Genomic DNA, 20,849 nt, shown 5'->3' with positions numbered 1-20,849 from the left:
TTGCGGGGCGGGGGGGTGGGTGCGGGAGCCCCGCCCAAGGCCCCGTCTGGGGAGGGGGGGGGGGCCGCGCGCCTGGGCGGGGGTGCTGCCGCCTGCCCGCGGGGGCCCGGGCCCCACCTGCAGCCCGCAGAGCCAGATCATGCTGTACATCATCTGAGCGACGCAGAAGCAGTGGCGGAAGTTGTGGAAGGGGTTGTTCCGGTAGTTGTCGTGCACGCAGAGCTGCGGAGACCAGCGGGGCCGCCCTGTGCCGCAGCCGCCGCCCACGCGCCCGCACCTTCTTCCCCGGGGCCCGTGCCTGCTCCCCACCCCGTCCTCATCCCACTGCACCCCCTTTCCCGAGGGCGAGGCCCAGAGCCGGGGTCGGGGGCGGGGGGCACACTCTGGCTCCAGGCTGCCTCCCAGGGCCCCCGCTGGGGCGAGGCTGGGGGCTGGGGGCTCCGGGTTCCCAGCCACCCTCAAACCTTCAACCGGCTCTTGGCATTTGGTTCTGAGAATATTAAAGAGAAGAATCTGCTGCTACACACACACTCCCCGTACGCACCTTCCCACACGCGACACCGTCACACACACACCGCCTCCCCCCCACACGCACGCTCACTCACACAACACCCTCCCCTGCATGGCTACTCTCCCACACATGCACACACACGTGCATACACACGGACACGTGTTCACAAGCACACCCCCCTCAAGCAGGCAGGCCCCTGCACTGACACACAAATCCCCCACACACCCATACCCACAGCACACATGCACACACACAAATACTCACACACGGGCACACACACACACACCTGCACAGCACACACACATTTGCTCACACGCACTGCTTACCATACACTGCCTCACCGGACCATGCCCCCACCCCCAGTTCCGTCTATTTTCTCGCTGCCCTGGGGCAGGAGCTGAGGAGCAGAATTCTGGGGGACAGGGAGGGGCCAGCTGACATCCCTGCAGGACTCTGCGTGGCCTCCTCCATCTGCAGGAAGCCCAGTGCCACCAGGCAGGGGCCCACTGTGCATTCCTAAGAAACACAATGAGCCTGTGTTCTGGGGACAGGAGGGCCTGGCGCTTACCAGCCACCTCTTGAGCGTGATGCGGTTGATGCTGAAGTCCCTGACCAGGCCCAGGTCCTGGTACATGTGCTCCAAGCAGCTCAGCATCTGCGGGCACAGGAGCAGGAGGGTGGTAAGTGCTCGGGCGCCCCCCCCGCCACAGTCCCACCCCCTGAGACACCTGCAGGACCGTCCCCAGGCAAGCCCTCCCCTCCAGGGGCTCTAAAGAGCAAAGCCTGTGGACTAGGGGGTTTCAGGATCCCCCACAAGACGTGTGACAGTTTGAAAGGGCGCCGGGGCTCAGAAGTCAATGGAATTCTCTGCAGGAGGCGACAGCGGCCAGATGAGAAACACTACACCCAAACGACCGCCTGGGAAATGGTTTTATCTGTCTGTCCCCACGGGCCACAGGCTCAGTGGGTCAGTAGCACAGTCTGAGGCTCGGACACAGTTCCGACCGCCGCAGACCCAGCCCTGTACACGTCTGAGGCTGGGGCCTGGAGGGGCTGTGCCGGCGTACCCTCGACCCACCTCAGCACGCCCGGCCCGCTGGGCCCCTGCTTCTCGGGGTGCTCACTGCAGTGTCTGGAAAGTGACCCTCGTTCCGGGGAGCTGTCCCCCCCCTTTCTCTCACTGAGCCCCCTCTCAGGTTGACGCTGATGTGGTTTTCAGCCCCAAAGAGGAGCTGTGGTCACTGTTCCCACCTGGTGAAGTACCGCTCAGGGCTTTGCCGCTAACTAAGCCACAGGGAAGAAGGATGACGTGATGTTTCCACGTGAGAGTCTCACAAAGCGACCCTGCTTCCTGGGAAAAAGCAGGTCCTGGGCGAGAACCCCGGGGAGGGAGGCCTGCAGGGGAGCCTGAGGACGGCCCGGGGCTGGGACGCCCACCTGCCAGGGCCCCCCACCCGTGGGCTCTCCACCCGTCCCATCACCCACCGCCCAGAGTCCGCACAGGCTTCCCATCAGCCTCTGCTTGTGTGTGTGTGGGGGTGCCCTCCTCTTCCCAAAAGGGTGCCGAGGCCCTGACCCCCACGTGGCTGGGTTTGGGGAGAGGGCCTTTAGGGAGGTAGCTGAGGTCATGTGGGCTCACGGGGTCACAGGGGCGGCCCTAATGTGCTAGGACAGGCGTCCTTCTAAGAGGAGGTCGGGACACAGACACACAGAGGGCTGCGCATGTGAGGACACAGGAGGAGAAGGCTGCCCACACGCCCAGGAGAGAGGCCTCAGGAGGGACCAGCCCCACCCACGGCCGATCCGGGGTCCGAGCCTCTGGACCATGGGAACAGGCCACTTAGGCCCCTCGCTCTGTGGTGTCGTTACAGCTGCCACAGCAGACCCGCACGGGCCGGGCGGCTGAAAACCCAGCTTTCCTTGGTCCACACTGAGAACTGGGAACACTGCGAGTCAGGTGAAGCTTTGCAAATCCAACCCTAGAACCAAGTGGAGACGGGGGGCCATGACGGGGCGGCTTTGGGAGCAGGCACTCCGGGGCATCAAGGACTCCATCCGGGAGGTTGGAACCACCCGCAGTGGTGACCTGGAGGATGTCCCAGGTGGACAGTCCTTGACGGTCCCACACGCTGGTCCCCTCGAGGGGACAGCACAGATGCAGACAGGGCACCAGCATTGGGAAACGGGGTCCTTGAAGGGGCCCCTGACAGCCCCGGGAGTGCAGGGTCCCGGCGTGACAATGGGAGGGCTGGTGTCCAGGCTGCTGGCCAGCGGCTGCTCTGGTCACCCCCGCTCTGCCAGCAGCATGAGTGCCCAGCCTGGGTCTCACGGTCCAGAGCAGCTAGTGCCCTCTTGTCCTGGATGCTGGCCCTGGGACCGGGGGGCTGGCGTCCTGGTGGCCCTCACTCCCGGCCCACCAGCCCCTTCGCAGCCACCGGCAGCCCCGAGGAGCTGAAACGTCTGCTGTGAAATTGGAGTCGAGAGGCGGAGGTGCTCGGCAGACAAAACCATCTGGTGCCCCTTGTGTGGCAGCTTGGAGCAGAAGTGACGCGTTGGTGCATCTGCTTCCACGGGGGCAGCGGCGGACGCTGCGGCGGGTCCGGGTCTGGGCCTGGGCAGCTGGGTGACGGTGAGTGTGGGGGGCGCATGAGACACCCACCGGGAGGCCCTGCAGGCTTCTAGCCGGCCCTGGGAGGTGCTGACAACTCAGCCCGCGAGAGACAGAAGTCACCTCCTTGTCTGGTTTGTGATCAGAGGAGGCTGGGCCCTGGGTGACACCGGGCACGCCTCACCCCCACTCGAAGGAAGAGAGGGGAGCCGCCACCAGGGAGCCCTGATGCTTCTGGGTGGGAGCTGCTTTGTGTGGGCGGCCGGATGCAGTTTTGGGGACCAGGTGGGCTGTGGAAGCTTTCAGGTGTGTCCTTGCAGCTGTTCATCTTTGCTACCCACACTCCAAGGTTCGTGGCACCCCTAGATTTTTCAGAGGCCACCCGATCACTGTCATCTTTGAGCTCCTCTGGCAGCCACAGCAATGAGGGATCGACCCACACCACAGCTCACAGCCATGCTGGATCCTTAACCTACGGAGCGAGGCCAGGGATCGAACCCACATCCTCATGGATACTGGTCAGGTTCTTAACCTGCTGAGCCACAATGGGAACTCCCTAGATGTGTTTTGGAAGCACTGGAACCCCTGCCCAGGCCCACCGGGGTCGCAGAGGTGTGCTGATGGGGGCTCAGGCTGGCAGATGGCCGCCCAGGCTGAGCCCACCCGCGGAGGCCACCCCCTTCCACCCCAGTCCTGACGGCAGGTGCAATTCGCCCCTCGCAGGCAGTGAGGCAGGGCAGAGAGGGGGCCTTCCCATCACCGAGGGCTGGGTCCTTCCATCTCGCAACGTGAGGGCGGGTTCCCCCTCATGACAGCCTGGGCTGAGAGGAGGCAGGAACAGCGGGGTTCCACCGAGAGGGCCCCAGTTTGCTCTTCCTCCCGTGGGCTGAGGTCTAAACAACTTCTGGGAGCGTGAGCCCTCTAGACGTGCGCAGCAGTGGGGCTTGTCCTCCTGCGGGAATCAGGGGTCTGTGTGTTTCAAGCCATCCTGTGGAGCCTCCTGTCCGGGGACAGGCCAGCGGGGTCCCCAGTTCAGTGGGAGCCGTCGGACAAGAGGTCCCGACACGTCTCCCGTGCCTGCCATGTGGCTTCTCCACCTTTATTTCTTTTTTTTTGGCCATTCCCGCAGTATTCGGAAGTTCCCGGGCCAGGGATCGAACCTGAACCACAGCAGTGACAATGCTGAATCCTTAACTGCTGGGCCACCAGGGAACTCCAACAATTCTGATTATGCCTTGATCTGGCAGGTGACAGCTACACACTTAAAATGCATCCTTCTAGAACTCCCAGCCCCAGTCCGCGTGCTGGTTGGTCGGATGCCCGGTGGCACACGTGTCAGCTGGCTCCTCCCTCGGACACCAGCCAGCACGTGGCTCTCAAGGGGGACCGGGTGGGCGGAGGCGGGGTCTGTGCTTTCCTGGCCTCTTCTTATCCTGGGAGACACGCCCGTGAATTTAGTTCACGCAGGGGATTCTGGCCCAGGAGCCGGCGACTGTGATGGCAGATGCTCAGGGTGCAAGGTCCCTTGCCTGTGACCCGCGGGGAGGTGGCTCTGTGACCTTGTCCAGGAGAGCGAGCTCCTCCAGGGCAGGTTTTCTGTGCGTCTGTGCCACTGAAAAGCCGGAAGAGCCAGTCGATGTTGGTGGCCTGGCGTCCCCTGGGAGGGACTTTCTGTCTTCTTGGGGTTCAGAGAGGGGGCTATAACTGAGAGTGTTAGGTAACAGACTGGTCCAAAAACCTTCATGTTTGTGTTTTCTTAGCAAAAGGGAAGTTTTAAAGAGCTGTCTTGCTGCAAGAAGCCACGCCTGGTCCTGGGCCTCTCTCCCTAGCATCCAGCTGCGACACAGCTGCCCGGGCCACCTTGCTCTCAGCAAAACCGATTCTGGAAACTCTCCCCAGTGCCCGGGAGGCCTGCTCCAGGCGGGCTCGGTGGGACAGGCAGCCGCCTGGAGTCAGGATGCAGGGGTTGCTGGGGTGGTGGGGGTGGGGCCCCCTGCAGAGCCAGAGCCGGGTGCCAGGCCCCCTCCTCACAGCCCCTGGGCCCCCAAGGGCAGCCTAGATGCAAACCTGGAGTCAGGTTAAAAGTAAAGGAAGAACAAGGAGAAGCTGAGGAGAAGAGCCAGCCCACCCCCCCCACCCCCCCGCCACTGGTCCCTGAGGCCCGTCCGGCCCCGGGCGGCTCCCTCACTCACCTCGTTGGGCTCCCAGAGCCAGACGTCGAAGGTGGGCTTCCGCAGGGCGTCTATGGTCTCGGGGGACAGCAGGTACTGGAGGGGACAGGGGAGTGGGGTTAGCACCTCCCCCGGGGCCTCTGTGCTGAGGCAAAGGCTGCCAGATGCTCCCGTTCCTGCTCCCCTTTCAGGGCACCTGCATGGACTCAAAGCTACACCCACTGGAATTCTGGGGCGGGCGTGACATCCCGCCAGTGGTGTCCAGGGCAGGGGACTGTGCCGGGAAGGACAGGGGACGTCTGGGGAAGACAGACTGCTCACGCCTTGAGTGTGGTGGGGGGCACGCGACCACGTGAGGCTGTCACACGTCACCGCAGTCCACACCTACAGCAGGTGGCCTTTACTACCCGCTAGCGACATCCCAGTAAACCCGCCCCCACAAACACAGGGGGGAGAAATCCAGGGAAAGGTCTCACTGGCATAGATTCAGGTGCTGGCTAAGAAGCTAGTCTGAGGCTTGTGCTTCGAACCTGTCGCAGGTTGAGCTGTGGGCTAGGATGGCACAGCTTACCGAGGGGCTGGTCCCAAGGAACCCCGAGTTCCGCTTACACTGTTGTAGGAAGCCGAAGATTCCAGACATGAGACAGTCGGGGTGGTTTGGAACGAGACAGAGTCGTCTCCTAGGTCCTAGGTGTGTTTTTAATTTTTTATTTATATTTTGTCTTATTTTTTTTTAGGGCCACACTAACGGCATGTGGAAGTTCCCAGGCTAGGGGTCGAATCCGAGCTGTAGCCGCTGGCCTGCACCACAGCTCATGGCAACGTTGAATCTTTCACCCACTGAGCGAGGCCAGAGACCGAACCCGCATCCTCATGGGTACCAGCTGGGTTTGTTAACCGCTGAGCCACGAAGGGACCCCCCACCCCCACCCCAGGTATGTTTTTCAAGGACCTGCTGTGGAGCATTGGCACCCTTTGTGCTGGGCCTCCTGACTCCTTGGGCCGGATCCTGACACGTGGGTCACGTGGTCCTACTGGACCGGGCACGACAGGCCCGCGTGAAAACCTCCAAGAGTATTGGCTCGTCTTTGTATCCGAGTGGGGAAGGCCCTGGCAGGAGGCTCTGGAAGCATCTTTGCTGCTGTGGGAACGGCGGGGGCAGGGGGGTCTGAACAGCCAGGTCCTCTGAATCCAGGAGCCCGGCCATTTCAGGCGCGAATCTTGGCACAAGAGGATGTGTCAAAGATGGGCTGGCCCAGGACCCCGCTCGGTCACCAGCTGAAGGCAGGCGGGGGACGGGGGTCACCATCACCAGATGCGTCTTTACTGTTTGGGGAACCGTCCCCTGGATCCCAGGGCACTGAGGCTTTAACGAGGGCCCGGGGGCTCTGTAACTGACAAATCCTTTGTGACAAAAAGGCAACACCTCCTGTGACAACTCCATGTTGTCCAGGGACAGGAGATGCAACGAAGCAGATTTTAAACAGTTTCATCAAGACTGAAAGTTCTAGGAGTTCCCGTCGTGGCTCAGTGGTTAACGAATCTGACCAGGAACCATGAGGTTGCGGGTTCGATCCCTGGCCTCGCTCAGTGGGTGAAGGATCCGGTGTCGCCATGAGTTGTGGTGTAGGTCGCACACACGGCTCCAATCCTGCGTGGCTGTGGCTGTGGTGTAGGCTGGTGGCTACAGCTCCGATTCGACCCCTAGCCTGGGAACCTCCATATGCTGCAGGTGCAGCCCTGGAAAAAGACAAAAAAAAAAAAAGACTGAAAGTTCTTTCACGTAACATCTGAGGCTAAAGACCAGTCATCTCGTTAGCGAGGGGGCCGGAGCGGACACCCACGACGGGCTGTGGTCTCCTGACACAGTGAGCTGTGGTCTGGGACCACTTTTACCAAACAAATGTCACAGAGAGAATAAACCCTGCTTAAGAATAACAGGAGCACCCACAGCCCTGGGCCCCGGCGTGAGCTGGTTTTGCAAGGGTGCAGATAGCAGGGCTGGCCGGAGGCCAGGGTGGCCCTGGCCGTGGGTGGGGCCATGGACACAGACTGCCTTTTCTTCGGAGGACGGAGGTCGCCTTACCTTGGGATACGTGGGGACATCGCGTCGAGGCGTCAACTTCTTGTTATTGTCCAAAAAACTGTACTTACAGGGACAGCTGGTCCTGAAGAGAAAAGCAAAGATTCGTTCTAACGCTGCTGCCTCTTGCTGTCACCCGGGCGGTGGACTGTGGGGACCTCATCGGAGCAAAAACAAGCCCAAACCCCAAAACCCAAACAAAGTCAAACTCCACAAACCCCTTTGGTCTTATGTGTTAGGAAGATGACGTCATAAAACCAGTGATGCTTCCTTGCTCAACTCTGAGGCCCCTGCCTGGACTGCCTGGCGGAAAAGCAAACGTTCAAAAAACACGCTGTCTTCACTAGGTAGGCTTCTTCTTTTTTTAAAAAAATTTAATTTTTTGTCTTTTTCTAGGCCCACACCCGTGGCATATGGAAGTTCCAGGCTGGGGTCGAATCGGAGCTGTAGCTGCCAGCCTACACCAGAGCCACAACGACGCCAGATTGGAGCCGAGTCTGCAACCTACACCACAGCTCGCGGCAACGCCGGATCCTTCACCCCCTGAGCAAGGCCAGGGATTGAACCTGCAACCTCATGGTTCCTAGTCGGATTCGTTCACTGAGCCATGACGGGAACTCAAGCTTTTTTAAAATGATGCGAGTAAAACAATTTTATTCCAAAAAAAAAAAAGAAGTGAAAAAAACATAAGTCCTATTTCACCTCCTCCTTTTCTCTAAACCTCACACCTGGACATACTTTCTGCCAGGGTATCCTTCCAGAACTTTCCTAGGCATGGGCACGCATGGACAGCCCCTGGGCATTTTAAACAAGAATGGAACTGGACTGAATTTCGGGGACTTGTTTCTTCAGCATCACAAACTCAGGACTGCTGCTTCGGAGAGCAGGTCCTCCTCTGGCCTCGGGCGTGGCGGACACGGGTCATCCGTCCTGCCTCCTGTGACGGGGATGTCCCCACGTGTCCCCACTACCCAGGGGTGGAGAGCGGAATTCGATGTCACTTCGCATCAAGGCATCCCGAAGAGAACAAAGGAACCGTGGAGGTTTGGGCGGGAAGCCCCTTCCAACGTCAGGGGCCGGTCGGGCAGCTCCTGGGCCCCCCGCCCCCCACCTGGGCACTTTGACTCCTTCGGAAAGAAGGTCTGTCCATCCTCCCTCTGAAAAGGGGGGGTCTGCGCCCCCGTGTGTGAGCGTCTCAGGCTGGAGGAGGCCAGCACGGGAGCTCACGCGGTTTGTAGCTCAAGTTCCGTCTTCCGGGAGAGGAATTTAACAGCACGTCGTCAAAGCCCATGAAGACATTCTGTCCTTTAAACTGCAAGGCTCCTCTGGGGAATTTCGCTTAAGAAAAGAATTAGACGCAGGCAAAGAGCTCGCAGGCATTCACCCCTGCGGTATCTGCTGTGGCAAAAACACCCAGCCAGACGAGAGGCCACCTGAATGTCCCCAGACGGGAAATCATGGAAACCCAACGAGGGAGAGTCTCAGGTCATCTCGTGGTTAGGACTCGCATGGGTGGGAGAAGGTTTTTAGGTGAGAGGCGGAAAAGGAGTCGCTGCGGACAGCGTGTCCCGAAAGCTAACACTGAACAATTCACCCGCCTCTTCAGGAGGACGGACAGAGGTTCTCGCCCGCTCCCAAGCAGGGACGAACTTGGTCTGTGCTCTGCAGAAGCCAGGTGGCACGGCCACGATGCCGTCTCTGCTCTTAGGGTCTTGCGTACAAACATCCACACACGTGCCGTTCAGGTACGTCGTGTGCTTTTCCCAGGAGGGCTGTGTAAGCCTTTCACCACGGGAGACGGCTTGATGCTGGAACCCAGCTGCTTCCTCGAAAATCCCAGCGTCAGGAGCATCTGCCGTGTGCCTGGCACCTCCTGCCAGGGCCTTCCCCCCGCGGCCAGGCGCCTCCGCCGGCTCCCTCCGCGGCCTGTTGCCACGGGAACCGGCATCCTCCAGCTGACGCAGCGGCCGGCATGGTGCCTTTCCTTTTCATTCTATGCGGGGCTCTCCTTTGCTTTCCTTTTCTGGGCTCCCATCTCCCCTCCCTTGGGGCTCAGTCTGCTGGTCAAGGCCATTGGCTTGGGGTAAAAGCAGAGATGACAGAGCCCAGAGCCCCCAGATGCCGCCTGGGCTCCACGGCTCCCCCGCTGGGGTGGACCAGCGAGCTCCACTCTGCGGGCACGAGCTCGGTGAGCCTGGCCCTGCCTTGCACGTGGGTGGGCACTCACCTCTTGCCTCGTGTGGGAGATACCGAGCGAAACCCAGGGCATGAGCCTCAAAGGCGTGCAGCCTGTCCCGGGGGTGTCTGCGGGTCAGCCCCCGTCGGACCGCTATGCCCACTCCCCGAGAAGAAGGTGGTTCTGGTCCACGCAGACCCCTGGGGGCTGTGGGGAGGGTGGCCAGCAGCCTCACGGCCCACCCGGGCGGGTACAGGGCTGCGTTCACCCGGCCTGGCATCTTTGTTCCCCCGACTGTCCTCCCAGAGGCTGGCTGACATCATCAGAAAGAGAGGCTCAGCCGTGCGACCTCTCCCCCAGGTGACAGGCCCGGTCCCAGGTTGCCGAGGGGCTGCGGGGCCCCCTTGCAGGATTAAGGGGGCAGTGCAAACGCTTAGGGCTTATCCTCCACCCGAGCTGATTCCCATGAGGCAACGGCAGGGACATCTGCCCCGGCACGACGGGGCGCTGGGCTCTGGGCCAGGGCCAGGTGGGCAATGCCGCCAGGGACCAGACCTGGGCCTGGGAGCCTGGGCTTCTTCCCAGCTGTGTCAGCAGCGGTGGAGCCTTCACCCCATTCTGTTTGGTGGAAGAGTCACAGCTCCCGTCTCCCACCTCCCGGGAGGCTGTGAAAGCCGCCGCTGAGACTGTACGCTCTCGACAGGCTCAGGGCACCGGGAGCCTCCAAAAACGTGCTTCTGGGGGCGTCATTGCTTGGATGAGCCTCAGCTCGGCCCACTCTGCTCTAGACGGACGCCTGCAGGGGCGTCTCTGCGATCGGGCGGGTCTTCTCCAAGAGTGGAGCTGTGTCCCCAGGAGCCGCGTGTTGAAGCTCTGACCCCCCAGCGCCGTGAAGGGACTTCATTTGCAAACAGGGTTGTTACAGATGTAATGAGCTAAGGTTGGAGTAGGCTGCTGGCCCCTAGCCCTTTCATTTTTTTATCTTAATTTTTTTTTTATTTTTTAGGGCCACAACCACGGTATATGGAAGTTGCTGGGCCAGGGTAGCATCTAAGCTGCAGCTGCCAGTCTACACCACAGCCACGGCAATGCCAGATCCGAGCCGCATCTGCAACCTACGCTGCAGCTGACAGCAACGCTGGATCCGAGGCCAGGGATTGAACCCGCATCCCCTCGGAGACTATGTTGGGTACATAATCCGCTGAGCCACAACGGGAACGCCCGGTGTCCTTTTAAAAAGGGGACAGTTGGACACAGAGACAGACACACAAAGAGAAATAGCCACGTGAAGACAGAGGCAGAGACTGAGTGACGTCTCTATAAGTCCAGGAGCCCCAAGAATGGCAGATTCTCCCCGAGAGCCTGCAGAGGGGGCCTGGCCTCCTGACACCTCATCACAGACCTCTGCCCCTCAGAACTTGGGGGAATAAACACCTGCTGTTTGCAGCCACGAGCTTCCTTAGAGCAGCTTCAGGAAGCACACAACTTGGACAAAATTTTGCTTCTCCTCTTGCACCCTGACTGCAGGACCAGCACCCGCCAGGAACGCGACCAGGCGTCACCCCTCCCCAGCCTTGCTCTTACAGAGGAGGGTGCCTGCCACACGGTGGGGGTGGGGTGGGGGGCGAGCTCCAGTGCGGGGGGGCGGGTCAGGACTCAGGCCCGGCTGCGGGGCAGGTGGCAGGATTTAATTGTCCGAAAAGGGACGAGAGGCTGTACTATAAAAACGCCTCCTGCTTTTTTTTTTTTTTTTTTTTTTGCTTCTTAGGGACCCTGCCATCCGCAGAGGCGGAAGGGGTAGTGCAAACACTTAGGGCTTATCCTCCACTTAGGGCTTATCCTCCACCTGAGCTCACCCACAGCATATGGAAGTTCCCAGGCTAGGGGTCTAATTGGAGCTACAGCTGCACCACAGCCACAGCAATGCCAGATCTGAGCCGCATCTGTGACCTACAGCACAGCTCACAGCCACCCTGGATCCTTAACCCACGGAGCGAGGCCAGGGATCGAACCCGTGTCCTCATGGATACTGGTCAGGTTCTTTATCTCTGAGCCATGATGGGAACTCCCACCTGAAACTGATACAATATTGCAGATCGCCGGCCCCTCAAGCCCCCGCCCGCCTCCACTTCCTGCGAGTCCTCTGTGGGCTCCGTGGACACAGCACGGAGCTTATGGGTGAGATGGGGACAGCAGGGTAGTGACCCTGCTGTGACTCTCTCCACAGCACATGGCCCTTGGGCATGGGCAGCCCGTTGGAGACTGGTCGCCTGGGCGTTAGGACTGGCCCCAGGACGAGGCCCAGTGACAGCCGGGCCATCAGGGCAGCCAGAGGGCTGAGCCGCACAGATCCTGAGTGGACAAGCGATTTCTGTGTCCAGCAGGCGGCCTCCCTCCCCTGACCCGCTGCCCTGTGCTGTGGGCATGTCCCCACGGGAGCGGGGCTCCTGGGCCACCGGGACATGGGTCCCTGTGACCAATCTCCTGGCTTGTTCCCTTTCTCAGAAAATCGATATCCACTTCTTTCAAGCTGGGGAAGCGAATCCTAACACTTGGATCTGTGGGAAGATGACTCTCCGTTTCTGCGAAGCCATCCTCCCAGCCTCCCTCCGCCGTAAACTCTTTTACGATGAGAAAGCTGTGTAATGGGGAAGCGAACCCCAGACGAGCTCCCCCCTGGGCTGGCTGGATCTCCAGCCTTGCTTTGGGGGGAAAAAAAAGCCCAGGCCCCCTACCCCTGCACCCCGTGTGTCCCCGCAGGGCAGGGATCTCCTGGCCGCCTGCCTGCCCGCCCGCGATGCGCCGCGCCCGCACCGCGCTTACCTGTTGCTTCTGGCTGCCAGCTCCTCTCTCATCTTTTTAATGTCACTCTTGCATTTCTCAATCTCCACCACCTTCAGTCCTTCCACTGGAGCCAGAGAGAAGCGAGCGGTTACCATGGATACCCACAGGGGATGGGGGAGGCTGTAATTGGGGGCCCACCCACGGCTCCCGTGTCCCCCTCCTGCCTCGGGCTGCTGCCTCGCTGGGGGCTTGTGCCTCCAGGACAGAAGCCCCTTCCCGACCCCCTTCCCAAAGTGCCCCTCTTCCTGCATCCCCTTCTTGCTTTCTCTCCAGCCCTAAGCACCAGCTGAGGGCACGGGACAGAGGGTCTTTTATCTCCCAAAGAACAGGGGGATTCGTGCTCCCAGAGAATTGAAATGCAATGAAGGCTTGGGGGCAAAACCCCAGTCCTCCAACCAAGGATCACGCTTTCATTAAGATGAGAGCTTTGCATTTTAAGGTCCTCTGCAGAGCAGTTCACCCGAAGTGCTGACTTGAAATGGATGAGAAACGAACAGGGCACGTCAAGGACGAGCAGAACCTGGACTTGGTCACCATCCCGGGGTCCCACGACAAGGGGTCCCCTAGGTCAGGGCACTCGTTCATCTTTCAAAGGGTGACTGGCGTTCACACCTGCAAGTACTCAACCCTAAGCCGTTCCCTCCAGCAGGTGCGCGCTGAAAGGCGTTTAGACTTGAGTTAGTTCATAAGAAAAAAGATTAGCTTTGTTACTTCGTAATCACACCTCAATTTGTAGGCAAAAAGATACTACCCACGATGCCACTCATTCCCCTTTTCATCAAGTGTGGCTCTGAATAGGGCTAAAAATAAAATGCAGATGGTTACTAAAAGAAAAACAAAGCAGCTCAGTGACTTCCGCTGTTTCCATCAGTCCCCTCCCACCCGGAGGAACTGCCTGCCGCGGCTCAAGGCAGGGCCGCCTGGCGGGAACCGTAACCTCCCTGGAAGGTTCTCTAAACATTTCAGGGCCAGGGGCTGATGTGGGGCGGGGGTGGGGGTGGGGATGGCTACAGGCCCCTTCCTTCTGCCCAAGCAGCAGGACTCGGGATGGTCTGATTTCAGATCTGGTCCTAGTGACCTGCTTCTGTGCCCCGCTGGATGCAGCGGGGGAGGCTCAAAACCTGCCTCCGCCCTCCTGGACCAGGGTGGGACCCGCGGGTGGGGAAGGGACCCGCGCTCCCACGGCCTCCTGTCGGGTGGGATGCTCTTGGCGCTTTCTTGCACCATGGACCGTGACAGGCGGCGGATGAAAGCATGGGTCCTGTTCCAAGAAAAGACACATCCGCAGGCACCCTTTACAGTTTGCATTTGGTCCAGGGGCGCACGCCGCCCAAGGGCATGCCTCGGCTTCCGTCCCAGCGCTGGACGCTCACCCCAAGGAGGCGTGGACCACCACGGAGCCGCCTTGGTGGGTCTGCCTCTGGGACAAGAGGAAGATTCGCCATCAGCAGCAGGAACAGGCTCAGGGAGGGGCAGAGAATTTCGGAAGCTGAGCAAGTCTGAGGAAGAGACCTGACGTGCGATATGGACCTGGATCCAGAGCGAGTGGACCCGGGCAGGAGCTGGAGCACCCAGTGCAGAGTCCAAACGGGGCTCCCCGGGACTGTCATTACGTTCCCATCACCATTTTTCTGAAGACAGAATCACCCGTGATCGCCGCAGCGAGTGGGGGAAACGGAACAAAGAAGAGTATTTGAAAATTTACCCATGCGGAGTTCCTGTCATGGCTCAGTGGTTATCGAACCCGACAGGCATCCATGAGGATGCAGGTTCGATCCCTGGCCTCGCTCAGTGGGTTAAGGATCTGGCGCCGTGAGCTGTGGTGTAGGTCAAAGACATGGCTCGGATCCTGCGTTGCTGTGACTCTGGTGTGGGCCTGGCTACTGCTCTGATTGGACCCCTAGCCCGGGAACCTCCATGTGCCGCAGGTGCAGCCCTATAAAGCCAGAAAGCCAAAAAGCCAAAAAGCCAAAAAAAAAAAAAATTACCCACGGTCCTCGTGGGCCCAGAAAACAACCCATTCAGTGTTAGAGATACTGGTGTGTGCCCTTCCTGTGCGTTCCAAACGTCTATCCATCTGTCTCTTAGGCTTCATTTTAAAAAGACAGCCCGGGGGTCCTGCTGCTCTGTTTTCTCATTTGCTTTTTTCCATTATCCGCAGGTCCAGGACGCTCCTGTGAGCAGGTCCCTCCCAGCGCAGGGTCCTCGGGGGGTGCCCGATGTTTGTGGTATCAAAATCCCGGAAGCGACACAGATCAGATTCCTTGGCCATTTACTGGGGGTGATGTTAGGTTAAGCCTTTTGGGCAACATGGTGCCATATCACCAATGTGAATCTCGGGGCTTCAGAATTTATGGCAATGATGTGTAAGAAGAGCCCGGTTGCCAAGGAAATCGAGGGTGAGTAAGGAGATGGCACAAGCACGGTTGACGGATGGGAGAGGAGAGCCGCGTGCTGTGGGATTCACGAGCCGGACGGCGGGGAGGAAGCCCGGAGACCATGAGAGCCGTGGGTTCAGGCACCCGCACACCCGGGCCGGGCCAGGGCGGGGGGCACCCTTCCCAGGCCTCACTGGACAGGCTGCCTTCTGGAAGATTCCCCAGCTCACCTCCCCCTTCCCCTGTTCTGGGGGAGGGAGGAGGCCGGCCCAGCTCAGCCTCCCCCAAGGGCCCGTGCCTCCGAGACCGCTGAGGACCCAAGCCTTGATGGATGCCTGTTCCCACGTCTCGGCCCACACACGGGGGGCACAGACCAGGGCCCACACTGACGCAGAGGCCCCCCCCCCAGCCCTGGTGTCTTTTCCCCAGCCCGGCCTGCCCCAGGCTTCGCACCCTCTGGACACACTGTGCTCTCTCGGACTTTAGAAGGGGCTCTGTGGCCTCTGCAGGTCCTGGCTGCCCAGAAGGGGGGGCTTGAAAAATGATTTTCTGAGAGGGACGCCAGCTGCCGGGACAGGGCCTCAGTGGGCAGACGCACCGGCACAATGACGGTCAAGGTCACGGAGGCAGCTCTGTGCTACCCTCTCCTCCCCGCTCCCCGTCGGGCCCACCTAAGAGGCCTTGTGGGCAGGAGAGGCCCTGGCAGGGCTGCAGAGCTTTGAAAACTGGTTACAGACCCCCAGGAGCAGGGAAAAGCCAGGTTTGGTTTCAGCTTTGCGTCTTCTGGGTTGTTTGCGTCAACTGATGGGACAAAGGCTGGGTGGGGGCAGGGCTGCCCTGGGCCCCAGCGGGGTGCCCGGCACAGTGCCGGTGCCCTGCAAACCAGGAAGGAAGGGAGGGAGGCCCTGGACGGTCCAGGTCCACCCAGAAGCCAGGGGACAGAAGCCCCCCGCGCCCTATGTTTATGAAGCGGCCTCTCACCTAAGCGAGACCCCAGCCTCCCCACGAAGGAAACCGTTTTACAGAGAAAGAGAGGAAAGAAAGGTGGGTTCAGGGGAGAAAAGTAGAGCTGATTTCAAAGAACTGTATGTTTGAGAAGGCGAAAAAAACAAAGCAGGAAATTCCACTTAAAACAAGTCGAACCGGTGTGCTGTGGTTTACAGACGAGCCGCTCCAGCGGGCGCCTCCTCGAACGCAAGGAGGAAGCAGCCCCGAACAGCTCAGATAAAGGGTGTGCGTGCGTGAGCGTGCGGTGCGTGCGTGTGTGTTTCTGTGTACATGTACGTGGAGGTACGTGTGTGTATGTGCCTGTGTTTCGGCGTGTGCTCACGGCGTGTGCTCCCAGTGTGTGCATGGGGGGGGGGGTGCGTGTGCAGGTGCGTGTGTCTGGCAGGGCCCAGCGCAGCGGCCTGCCGGTCATGTTCCCGGCGGCCCGCCCAGGCCAGCAGCCCAGGCCACCTTGCTTCCGGCAGCTGTGCAGGGTCAGGACTGACTTTCTAAGCAGCTGAGGTGACCAGTTCCCCAAGGGACCCCTGTCCTCCAGAGCTGCCCCCCGACTCCCGTCCACGTCCAAGGCCCCTGAGATGTCTCTGGGGAGGCACAGACGCTGTGTCTGGGTGGCTCTTCAGAGCCCGGGCCCCCCGGGGCTCAGTGCAGGTGAGGCAAGCTTGGCCACCTCCTGGCCACCAAGGAGGCTGGTGGAGCCCGGGAGGCGGCAGCTGTAAGGGCCAAGGGAGGAAGTGCCCAGGTTCAAGGAGGGTGAGACCCTTGAACCATGCCATCTCCTGGGTGTGTGACCCCCACAGCCACGGACCTGTGCACGGTCGGCCACTGCAGGAGGTGGGGATGCAGGGGGCCGACGTGGCGGAAGGTGCTGCAATGGGGCGGTGGGGGGACCTGCTGCCCCCCACCAGGCCGCTCTCGGCCCGCAGCTCCTGCAAGGTTCCCTCCCCCTCCTCCTCAGCAACACCGCTGCCTCCTTCAGGACTGGTCTCTGGTGCTAGAAATCACCACCACTAGTAACGTCATCGGCAGCTGCCATCTGGGCAGTGAGCCTGCGCCCGGGGGGTGGGGGTGGACCCCCCACCTTCCCAGTAATTCGGGCGCATCTGCCTGATTTATGGGACTTACACAAAGGCCCTTGGGGAGATGCTTCCCCGCAGAGCCAGCGGTTCTGGAGGGTTCGGGGCTGGGACAGGCCATGGGCTCTGTCCTTTCATGGGCCTCAAGGACAAGCCACAGGGAGGCCAAGTGAAAGCGCTTCTCTGATGGCTGTGTCCACGGCCTCGCAAGCGGAGGTCAACACAGCGCTGCAGGAGTTCTGAAAATTAATTAATGGCCTCTTCAACTCGCCTGTTTACAAGGAAGGCGGGACTGGAGCTGGCTCCGGGGGCGGGAGGAACGGGGCGAGCTGGAGGGGAGGGCGCGGGCGCAGCGGGAGGCACCTGCCGCCCCGTATCTGCTCTGCAGGGCCGACCAGGTGACCTTTCCTCTCTAAATGTGGGTGGTGACTCGGCAGTGGCCGGTTTTTGGGCTCTTTGGCTGAACCCCTTCCCAGGTTGGGGGCGCGGGGATGCTCCCTACTCGGTGGGGCAAAGTTGAGCTCGCCTCCCATGGCAGGAGATGGAAATACCAGATGCTCACTGCAGGGGGTTGAACTCTGCCCCCTGAAAAGACAGGCTCACCTCTGGGGCCCCCAGAACCAGCATGTGACCTGTTTAGACAAAGGGTCCTGAGATGCAGCCCCCCTGGGCGAGGGTGAGACCTGAATCCAAAGCCAGGTTGCAACAGGAGGAGGCAGAGGGGCTTGAGAGAGAGGCGGGGGGGGGGGTTGTGCAAAGATGGCAGCGGGCTGGGGTGGTACAGCCGTGTGCCAAGGCCCGCTGGCAGTGCCAGGGGCCAGAGCAGACCCTGCGGGTGCTCCTCCGAGCCCTGGGAGGGACTGACCCTGCTGACACCGTGATCTTGGACTTCTGGCCGCCAGCACCCAGAGAAAACACTTCTGCTGTTTTGTGCCCCCAGGGTGTGGTGCGTTGTCACGACAGCCCCAGGGCACTAGCGCTCTGGCTTTCTCAGGCCTTCCTTGCAGGGCGGCGTGAGCACCGGGTCCAGCTCTGCCCAGACTCTGGACCTATGGCTGCGACACAGAGAAACAGCGATGTCTGCAGCCGTGGCCACAGGGGCTGTGGGGTCCTGGGGGCCGGGGGGGAGGCCTCTACGGTGCTTCCGGGGCCCCGGTCCACCAGATTAGCACGCCCACAGCATCACTCCCCGTGGGGTTTGAAGCATCACTCCTGGTGCGACGCTCCTGAGCCCTGTTCTGAGCGCCCCCGCCCCCAAATCCCTCAGGGAACCCCCCTTTCTGCGCAATGCAGCCGCACCCAGAGTCCATGGCTGCAGCTGTGTTCTTAGCTGTGTTCCCGGCTGCCTCGTGGGGGCCCAGCCTCTCTAGCTGGCTGTAGGGAAAGGCGACAGGGACCAGCCCCGCCAGGCCCCTGGGGCTGGTCCCCATTTTGTCGCCTTTCCCGTGGTGGCACCTTGATCACCAAGCAAGCAGAGGACCAGACCTGTTCCCGAGGCTCCAACAAACCAATGGGCTTAAAAGATGTTACTGCACTTTGCAAAGTGTGACTATGTAATCACGATTCAAGTTCTTCAGGTGAATTTTTTTTTTTTTGATCGTTTTTTACGCAATCCTGAATTTTTTTTTTCTTGGAAAAAAATCCAAGCAACGCATACAGGCCATGAAAAGTGACAGTCCGTGGGTCAGCCAGGTGGAGTCTGCTGACGGCATGACCCTGGTGGCCTCAGGCTTAGATTCTGTTTACTCATCCCTGAAGTCAGTAAACACAGTGCCCACGGACTGTTCAGCGTGACCTTGACGTTGACAAAGAGCCTGCCCATTGTGCCCTGTGTGAGAGCTGTGAGCCACGTGGGGTCGAGCATAGGTCCCTCTTTTATGGCCCGGGACACAAAGGGCGAGAGTCTGGAAGTTGTTCTCATTCTGGAATTTTAGGTATTTGGTCACTGCATCAATACTTGGCAATGATCTTGTAGATATGCCACCCCCCACCCCCGAAATTGCAAAATCGCAGAGTGTGGGTCGCTGTGCCCTCAGCCGTGTGAAACGGGCCACGCACAAGCTGTTCTGCACAAGCTCCTCTCTGCAGGGGCCACGTCTGGGGCCTCAGGGCCCCGAGCTTCTGTGCTACTGGGGCTCGTGCGGCACGTCACCTCCCGCTTAACGTCACTCGGAACACGGCGCGTGTCACTGAATCACTTTTCAAATAGAAGTAAAATGCTTCAGGTGCCTCCGTGTTGTGGAGTTCGGTTGTGGCTCAGCGGTAACGAACCCGACTAGGGTCCATGAGGTTGCGGGGTCGATCCCTGGCCTCGCTCGGTGGGCTAAGGATCTGGCGTTGCTGTGAGAGGTGGTGTAGGTCGCAGATGTGGCGTTGCGGTGGCTCTGGCGTAGGCTGGCAGCTACAGCTCCGATCGGACCCCCAGCCTGGGAACCTCCATATGCTGCGGGCGTGGCCTGAAAAAAAAAAAAAAGACACCTCATGTTGTTTCGCGCCCTTGTGAACTTCAGAGGAGTGTTTCGAGCATCTCACAATGAACAGCTGTTCCACATCAGCCTCAGCCCCCCTCGCCTTCGCCCCCTGCCACTGTTTCCGCAGCGAATTTAAAAAGAAGTCAACAGACCAATCAGCAAGAAATGCAAATCAAAGCTACAATGAGATATTCCTCACACCTGTCGGTAGGACCACCCTCAAAAAGTCTACAAATAATAAATGCCGGAGAGAGTGTGGCGAAAGGGGAGCCCTCCCACACTGTTGGTGGGGATGGCATTTGGTGCAGCTACTCGGGAGAACGGTACGGTGGTTCCTTGAAAAGCTAAATATAAAGTTGCCATGTGATCCAGCAATCCCATTCCAGGGCGTCCACCCAGAGAAAACCATCATTGGAAAAGATACCTACACCCCTGTGTTCATTGCAGCACTAGTCACTAAATGTCCATCCACAGAGGAATGGATAAAGAAGATACAGTACATATACACAATGGAATACTACTCAGCCATCAAAAGGAATGAAATCATGCCGCCTGCAGCAACATGGATAGACCTAGAGATTATCATACTAAGTGAAAGACACACATCATATGATCTCACTTATATGTGGAATCTAAAAAACATATGTGCATACATTCATACACACACACAAATCAACTTATTTCCAAAACAGAAAGAGACTCACAGACAAAGAAAACCAACTCACGGTTACCAAAGGGGACATGAGGAGTTTGGGACTAAGACACACACCTGCTGTGTGTGAAAGAGATGGCCAGCAAGGACCTGCTGTACGGCCCAGGGAGCGACACTCAATGTTCCCTGATAACCGATGAGGGAAGCGACCTGCAACTGACCTGCCGGGCTGTGCGCCTGCAGCTAACATGATACGGGAAATCAACTGTATTTCGATTTCCAAAAAGGACAAATCGGTGCAGAGGAATCAAAATGCCACTCACGTTCAACTCGCTTCTCCAGTACGGCCAAGTGGTTTGCAACTTCCGCTTTCAGTTCGTTGATTTTAAACGCCCTAGGAAAGAAAGACACAAAACAAAGCGGCATCACTCATCGAATCCTCCAAATTCAAATAGGTCTGGCCAACATCTGCGGACTCCCTGCCAAGCTGATGCCCACAGCTGGGCGGGCGAGGGGCTCGCACGGAGGAGCTGCTTTTGAGGAATTCATGAGAATGGGGGGGGGGTTACACCCTCGAATTATCTCCGAGGTGTGTTTTCCAAGACGGGAACCCGCAGCCGGTGTGTCTACTTCCCCGTCCCTGGGATGCAGAGCAGGGACGTCTGCTTCCTCATACTTGGGCGGTGACCAGGCGCTCTGGGGGGAGGACCCGGGTCTTCGGCTCGCAGCCGGCAGGGCCCAGCCCCCCGCACCTTGCCCGCTGGGCACAGACCACCTTCAGGGGGCCTGGCACACCCTGCTCCAGGCCCCAACCCATTCGGTCACCAACTCCTGGGCTTTAAGAAAACACCCGACGCCCTGTCCCAGGGCGGCA

General features: G+C 59.7%; 1 protein-coding gene across 3 annotated transcripts in view; it reads right to left on the bottom strand.

Moving 5' to 3' along the window:
* PDE9A (phosphodiesterase 9A) overlaps positions 1-20,849 on the bottom strand; it is a 100,447-nt gene that overhangs the window by 10,979 nt on the left and 68,619 nt on the right. For all 3 annotated transcript variants that reach the window (XM_047797297.1, XM_047797306.1, XM_047797312.1), the window contains 6 exons: positions 20,299-20,369; positions 12,373-12,457; positions 7,377-7,458; positions 5,312-5,386; positions 1,080-1,166; positions 118-222 (listed from right to left, as the gene is read on the bottom strand). In XM_047797297.1, the coding sequence (XP_047653253.1) occupies positions 118-222; positions 1,080-1,166; positions 5,312-5,386; positions 7,377-7,458; positions 12,373-12,457; positions 20,299-20,369 (505 nt within the window). The remainder of the gene's footprint in view (positions 1-117; positions 223-1,079; positions 1,167-5,311; positions 5,387-7,376; positions 7,459-12,372; positions 12,458-20,298; positions 20,370-20,849) is intronic.

The sequence above is a fragment of the Phacochoerus africanus genome, chromosome 1, assembly GCF_016906955.1.
Source record: "Phacochoerus africanus isolate WHEZ1 chromosome 1, ROS_Pafr_v1, whole genome shotgun sequence".
Classification (NCBI taxonomy): Eukaryota; Metazoa; Chordata; class Mammalia; order Artiodactyla; family Suidae; genus Phacochoerus; species Phacochoerus africanus.
Note: the sequence above shows the minus strand (reverse complement) of the source record. Positions and strands in the feature narration are given on the sequence as shown.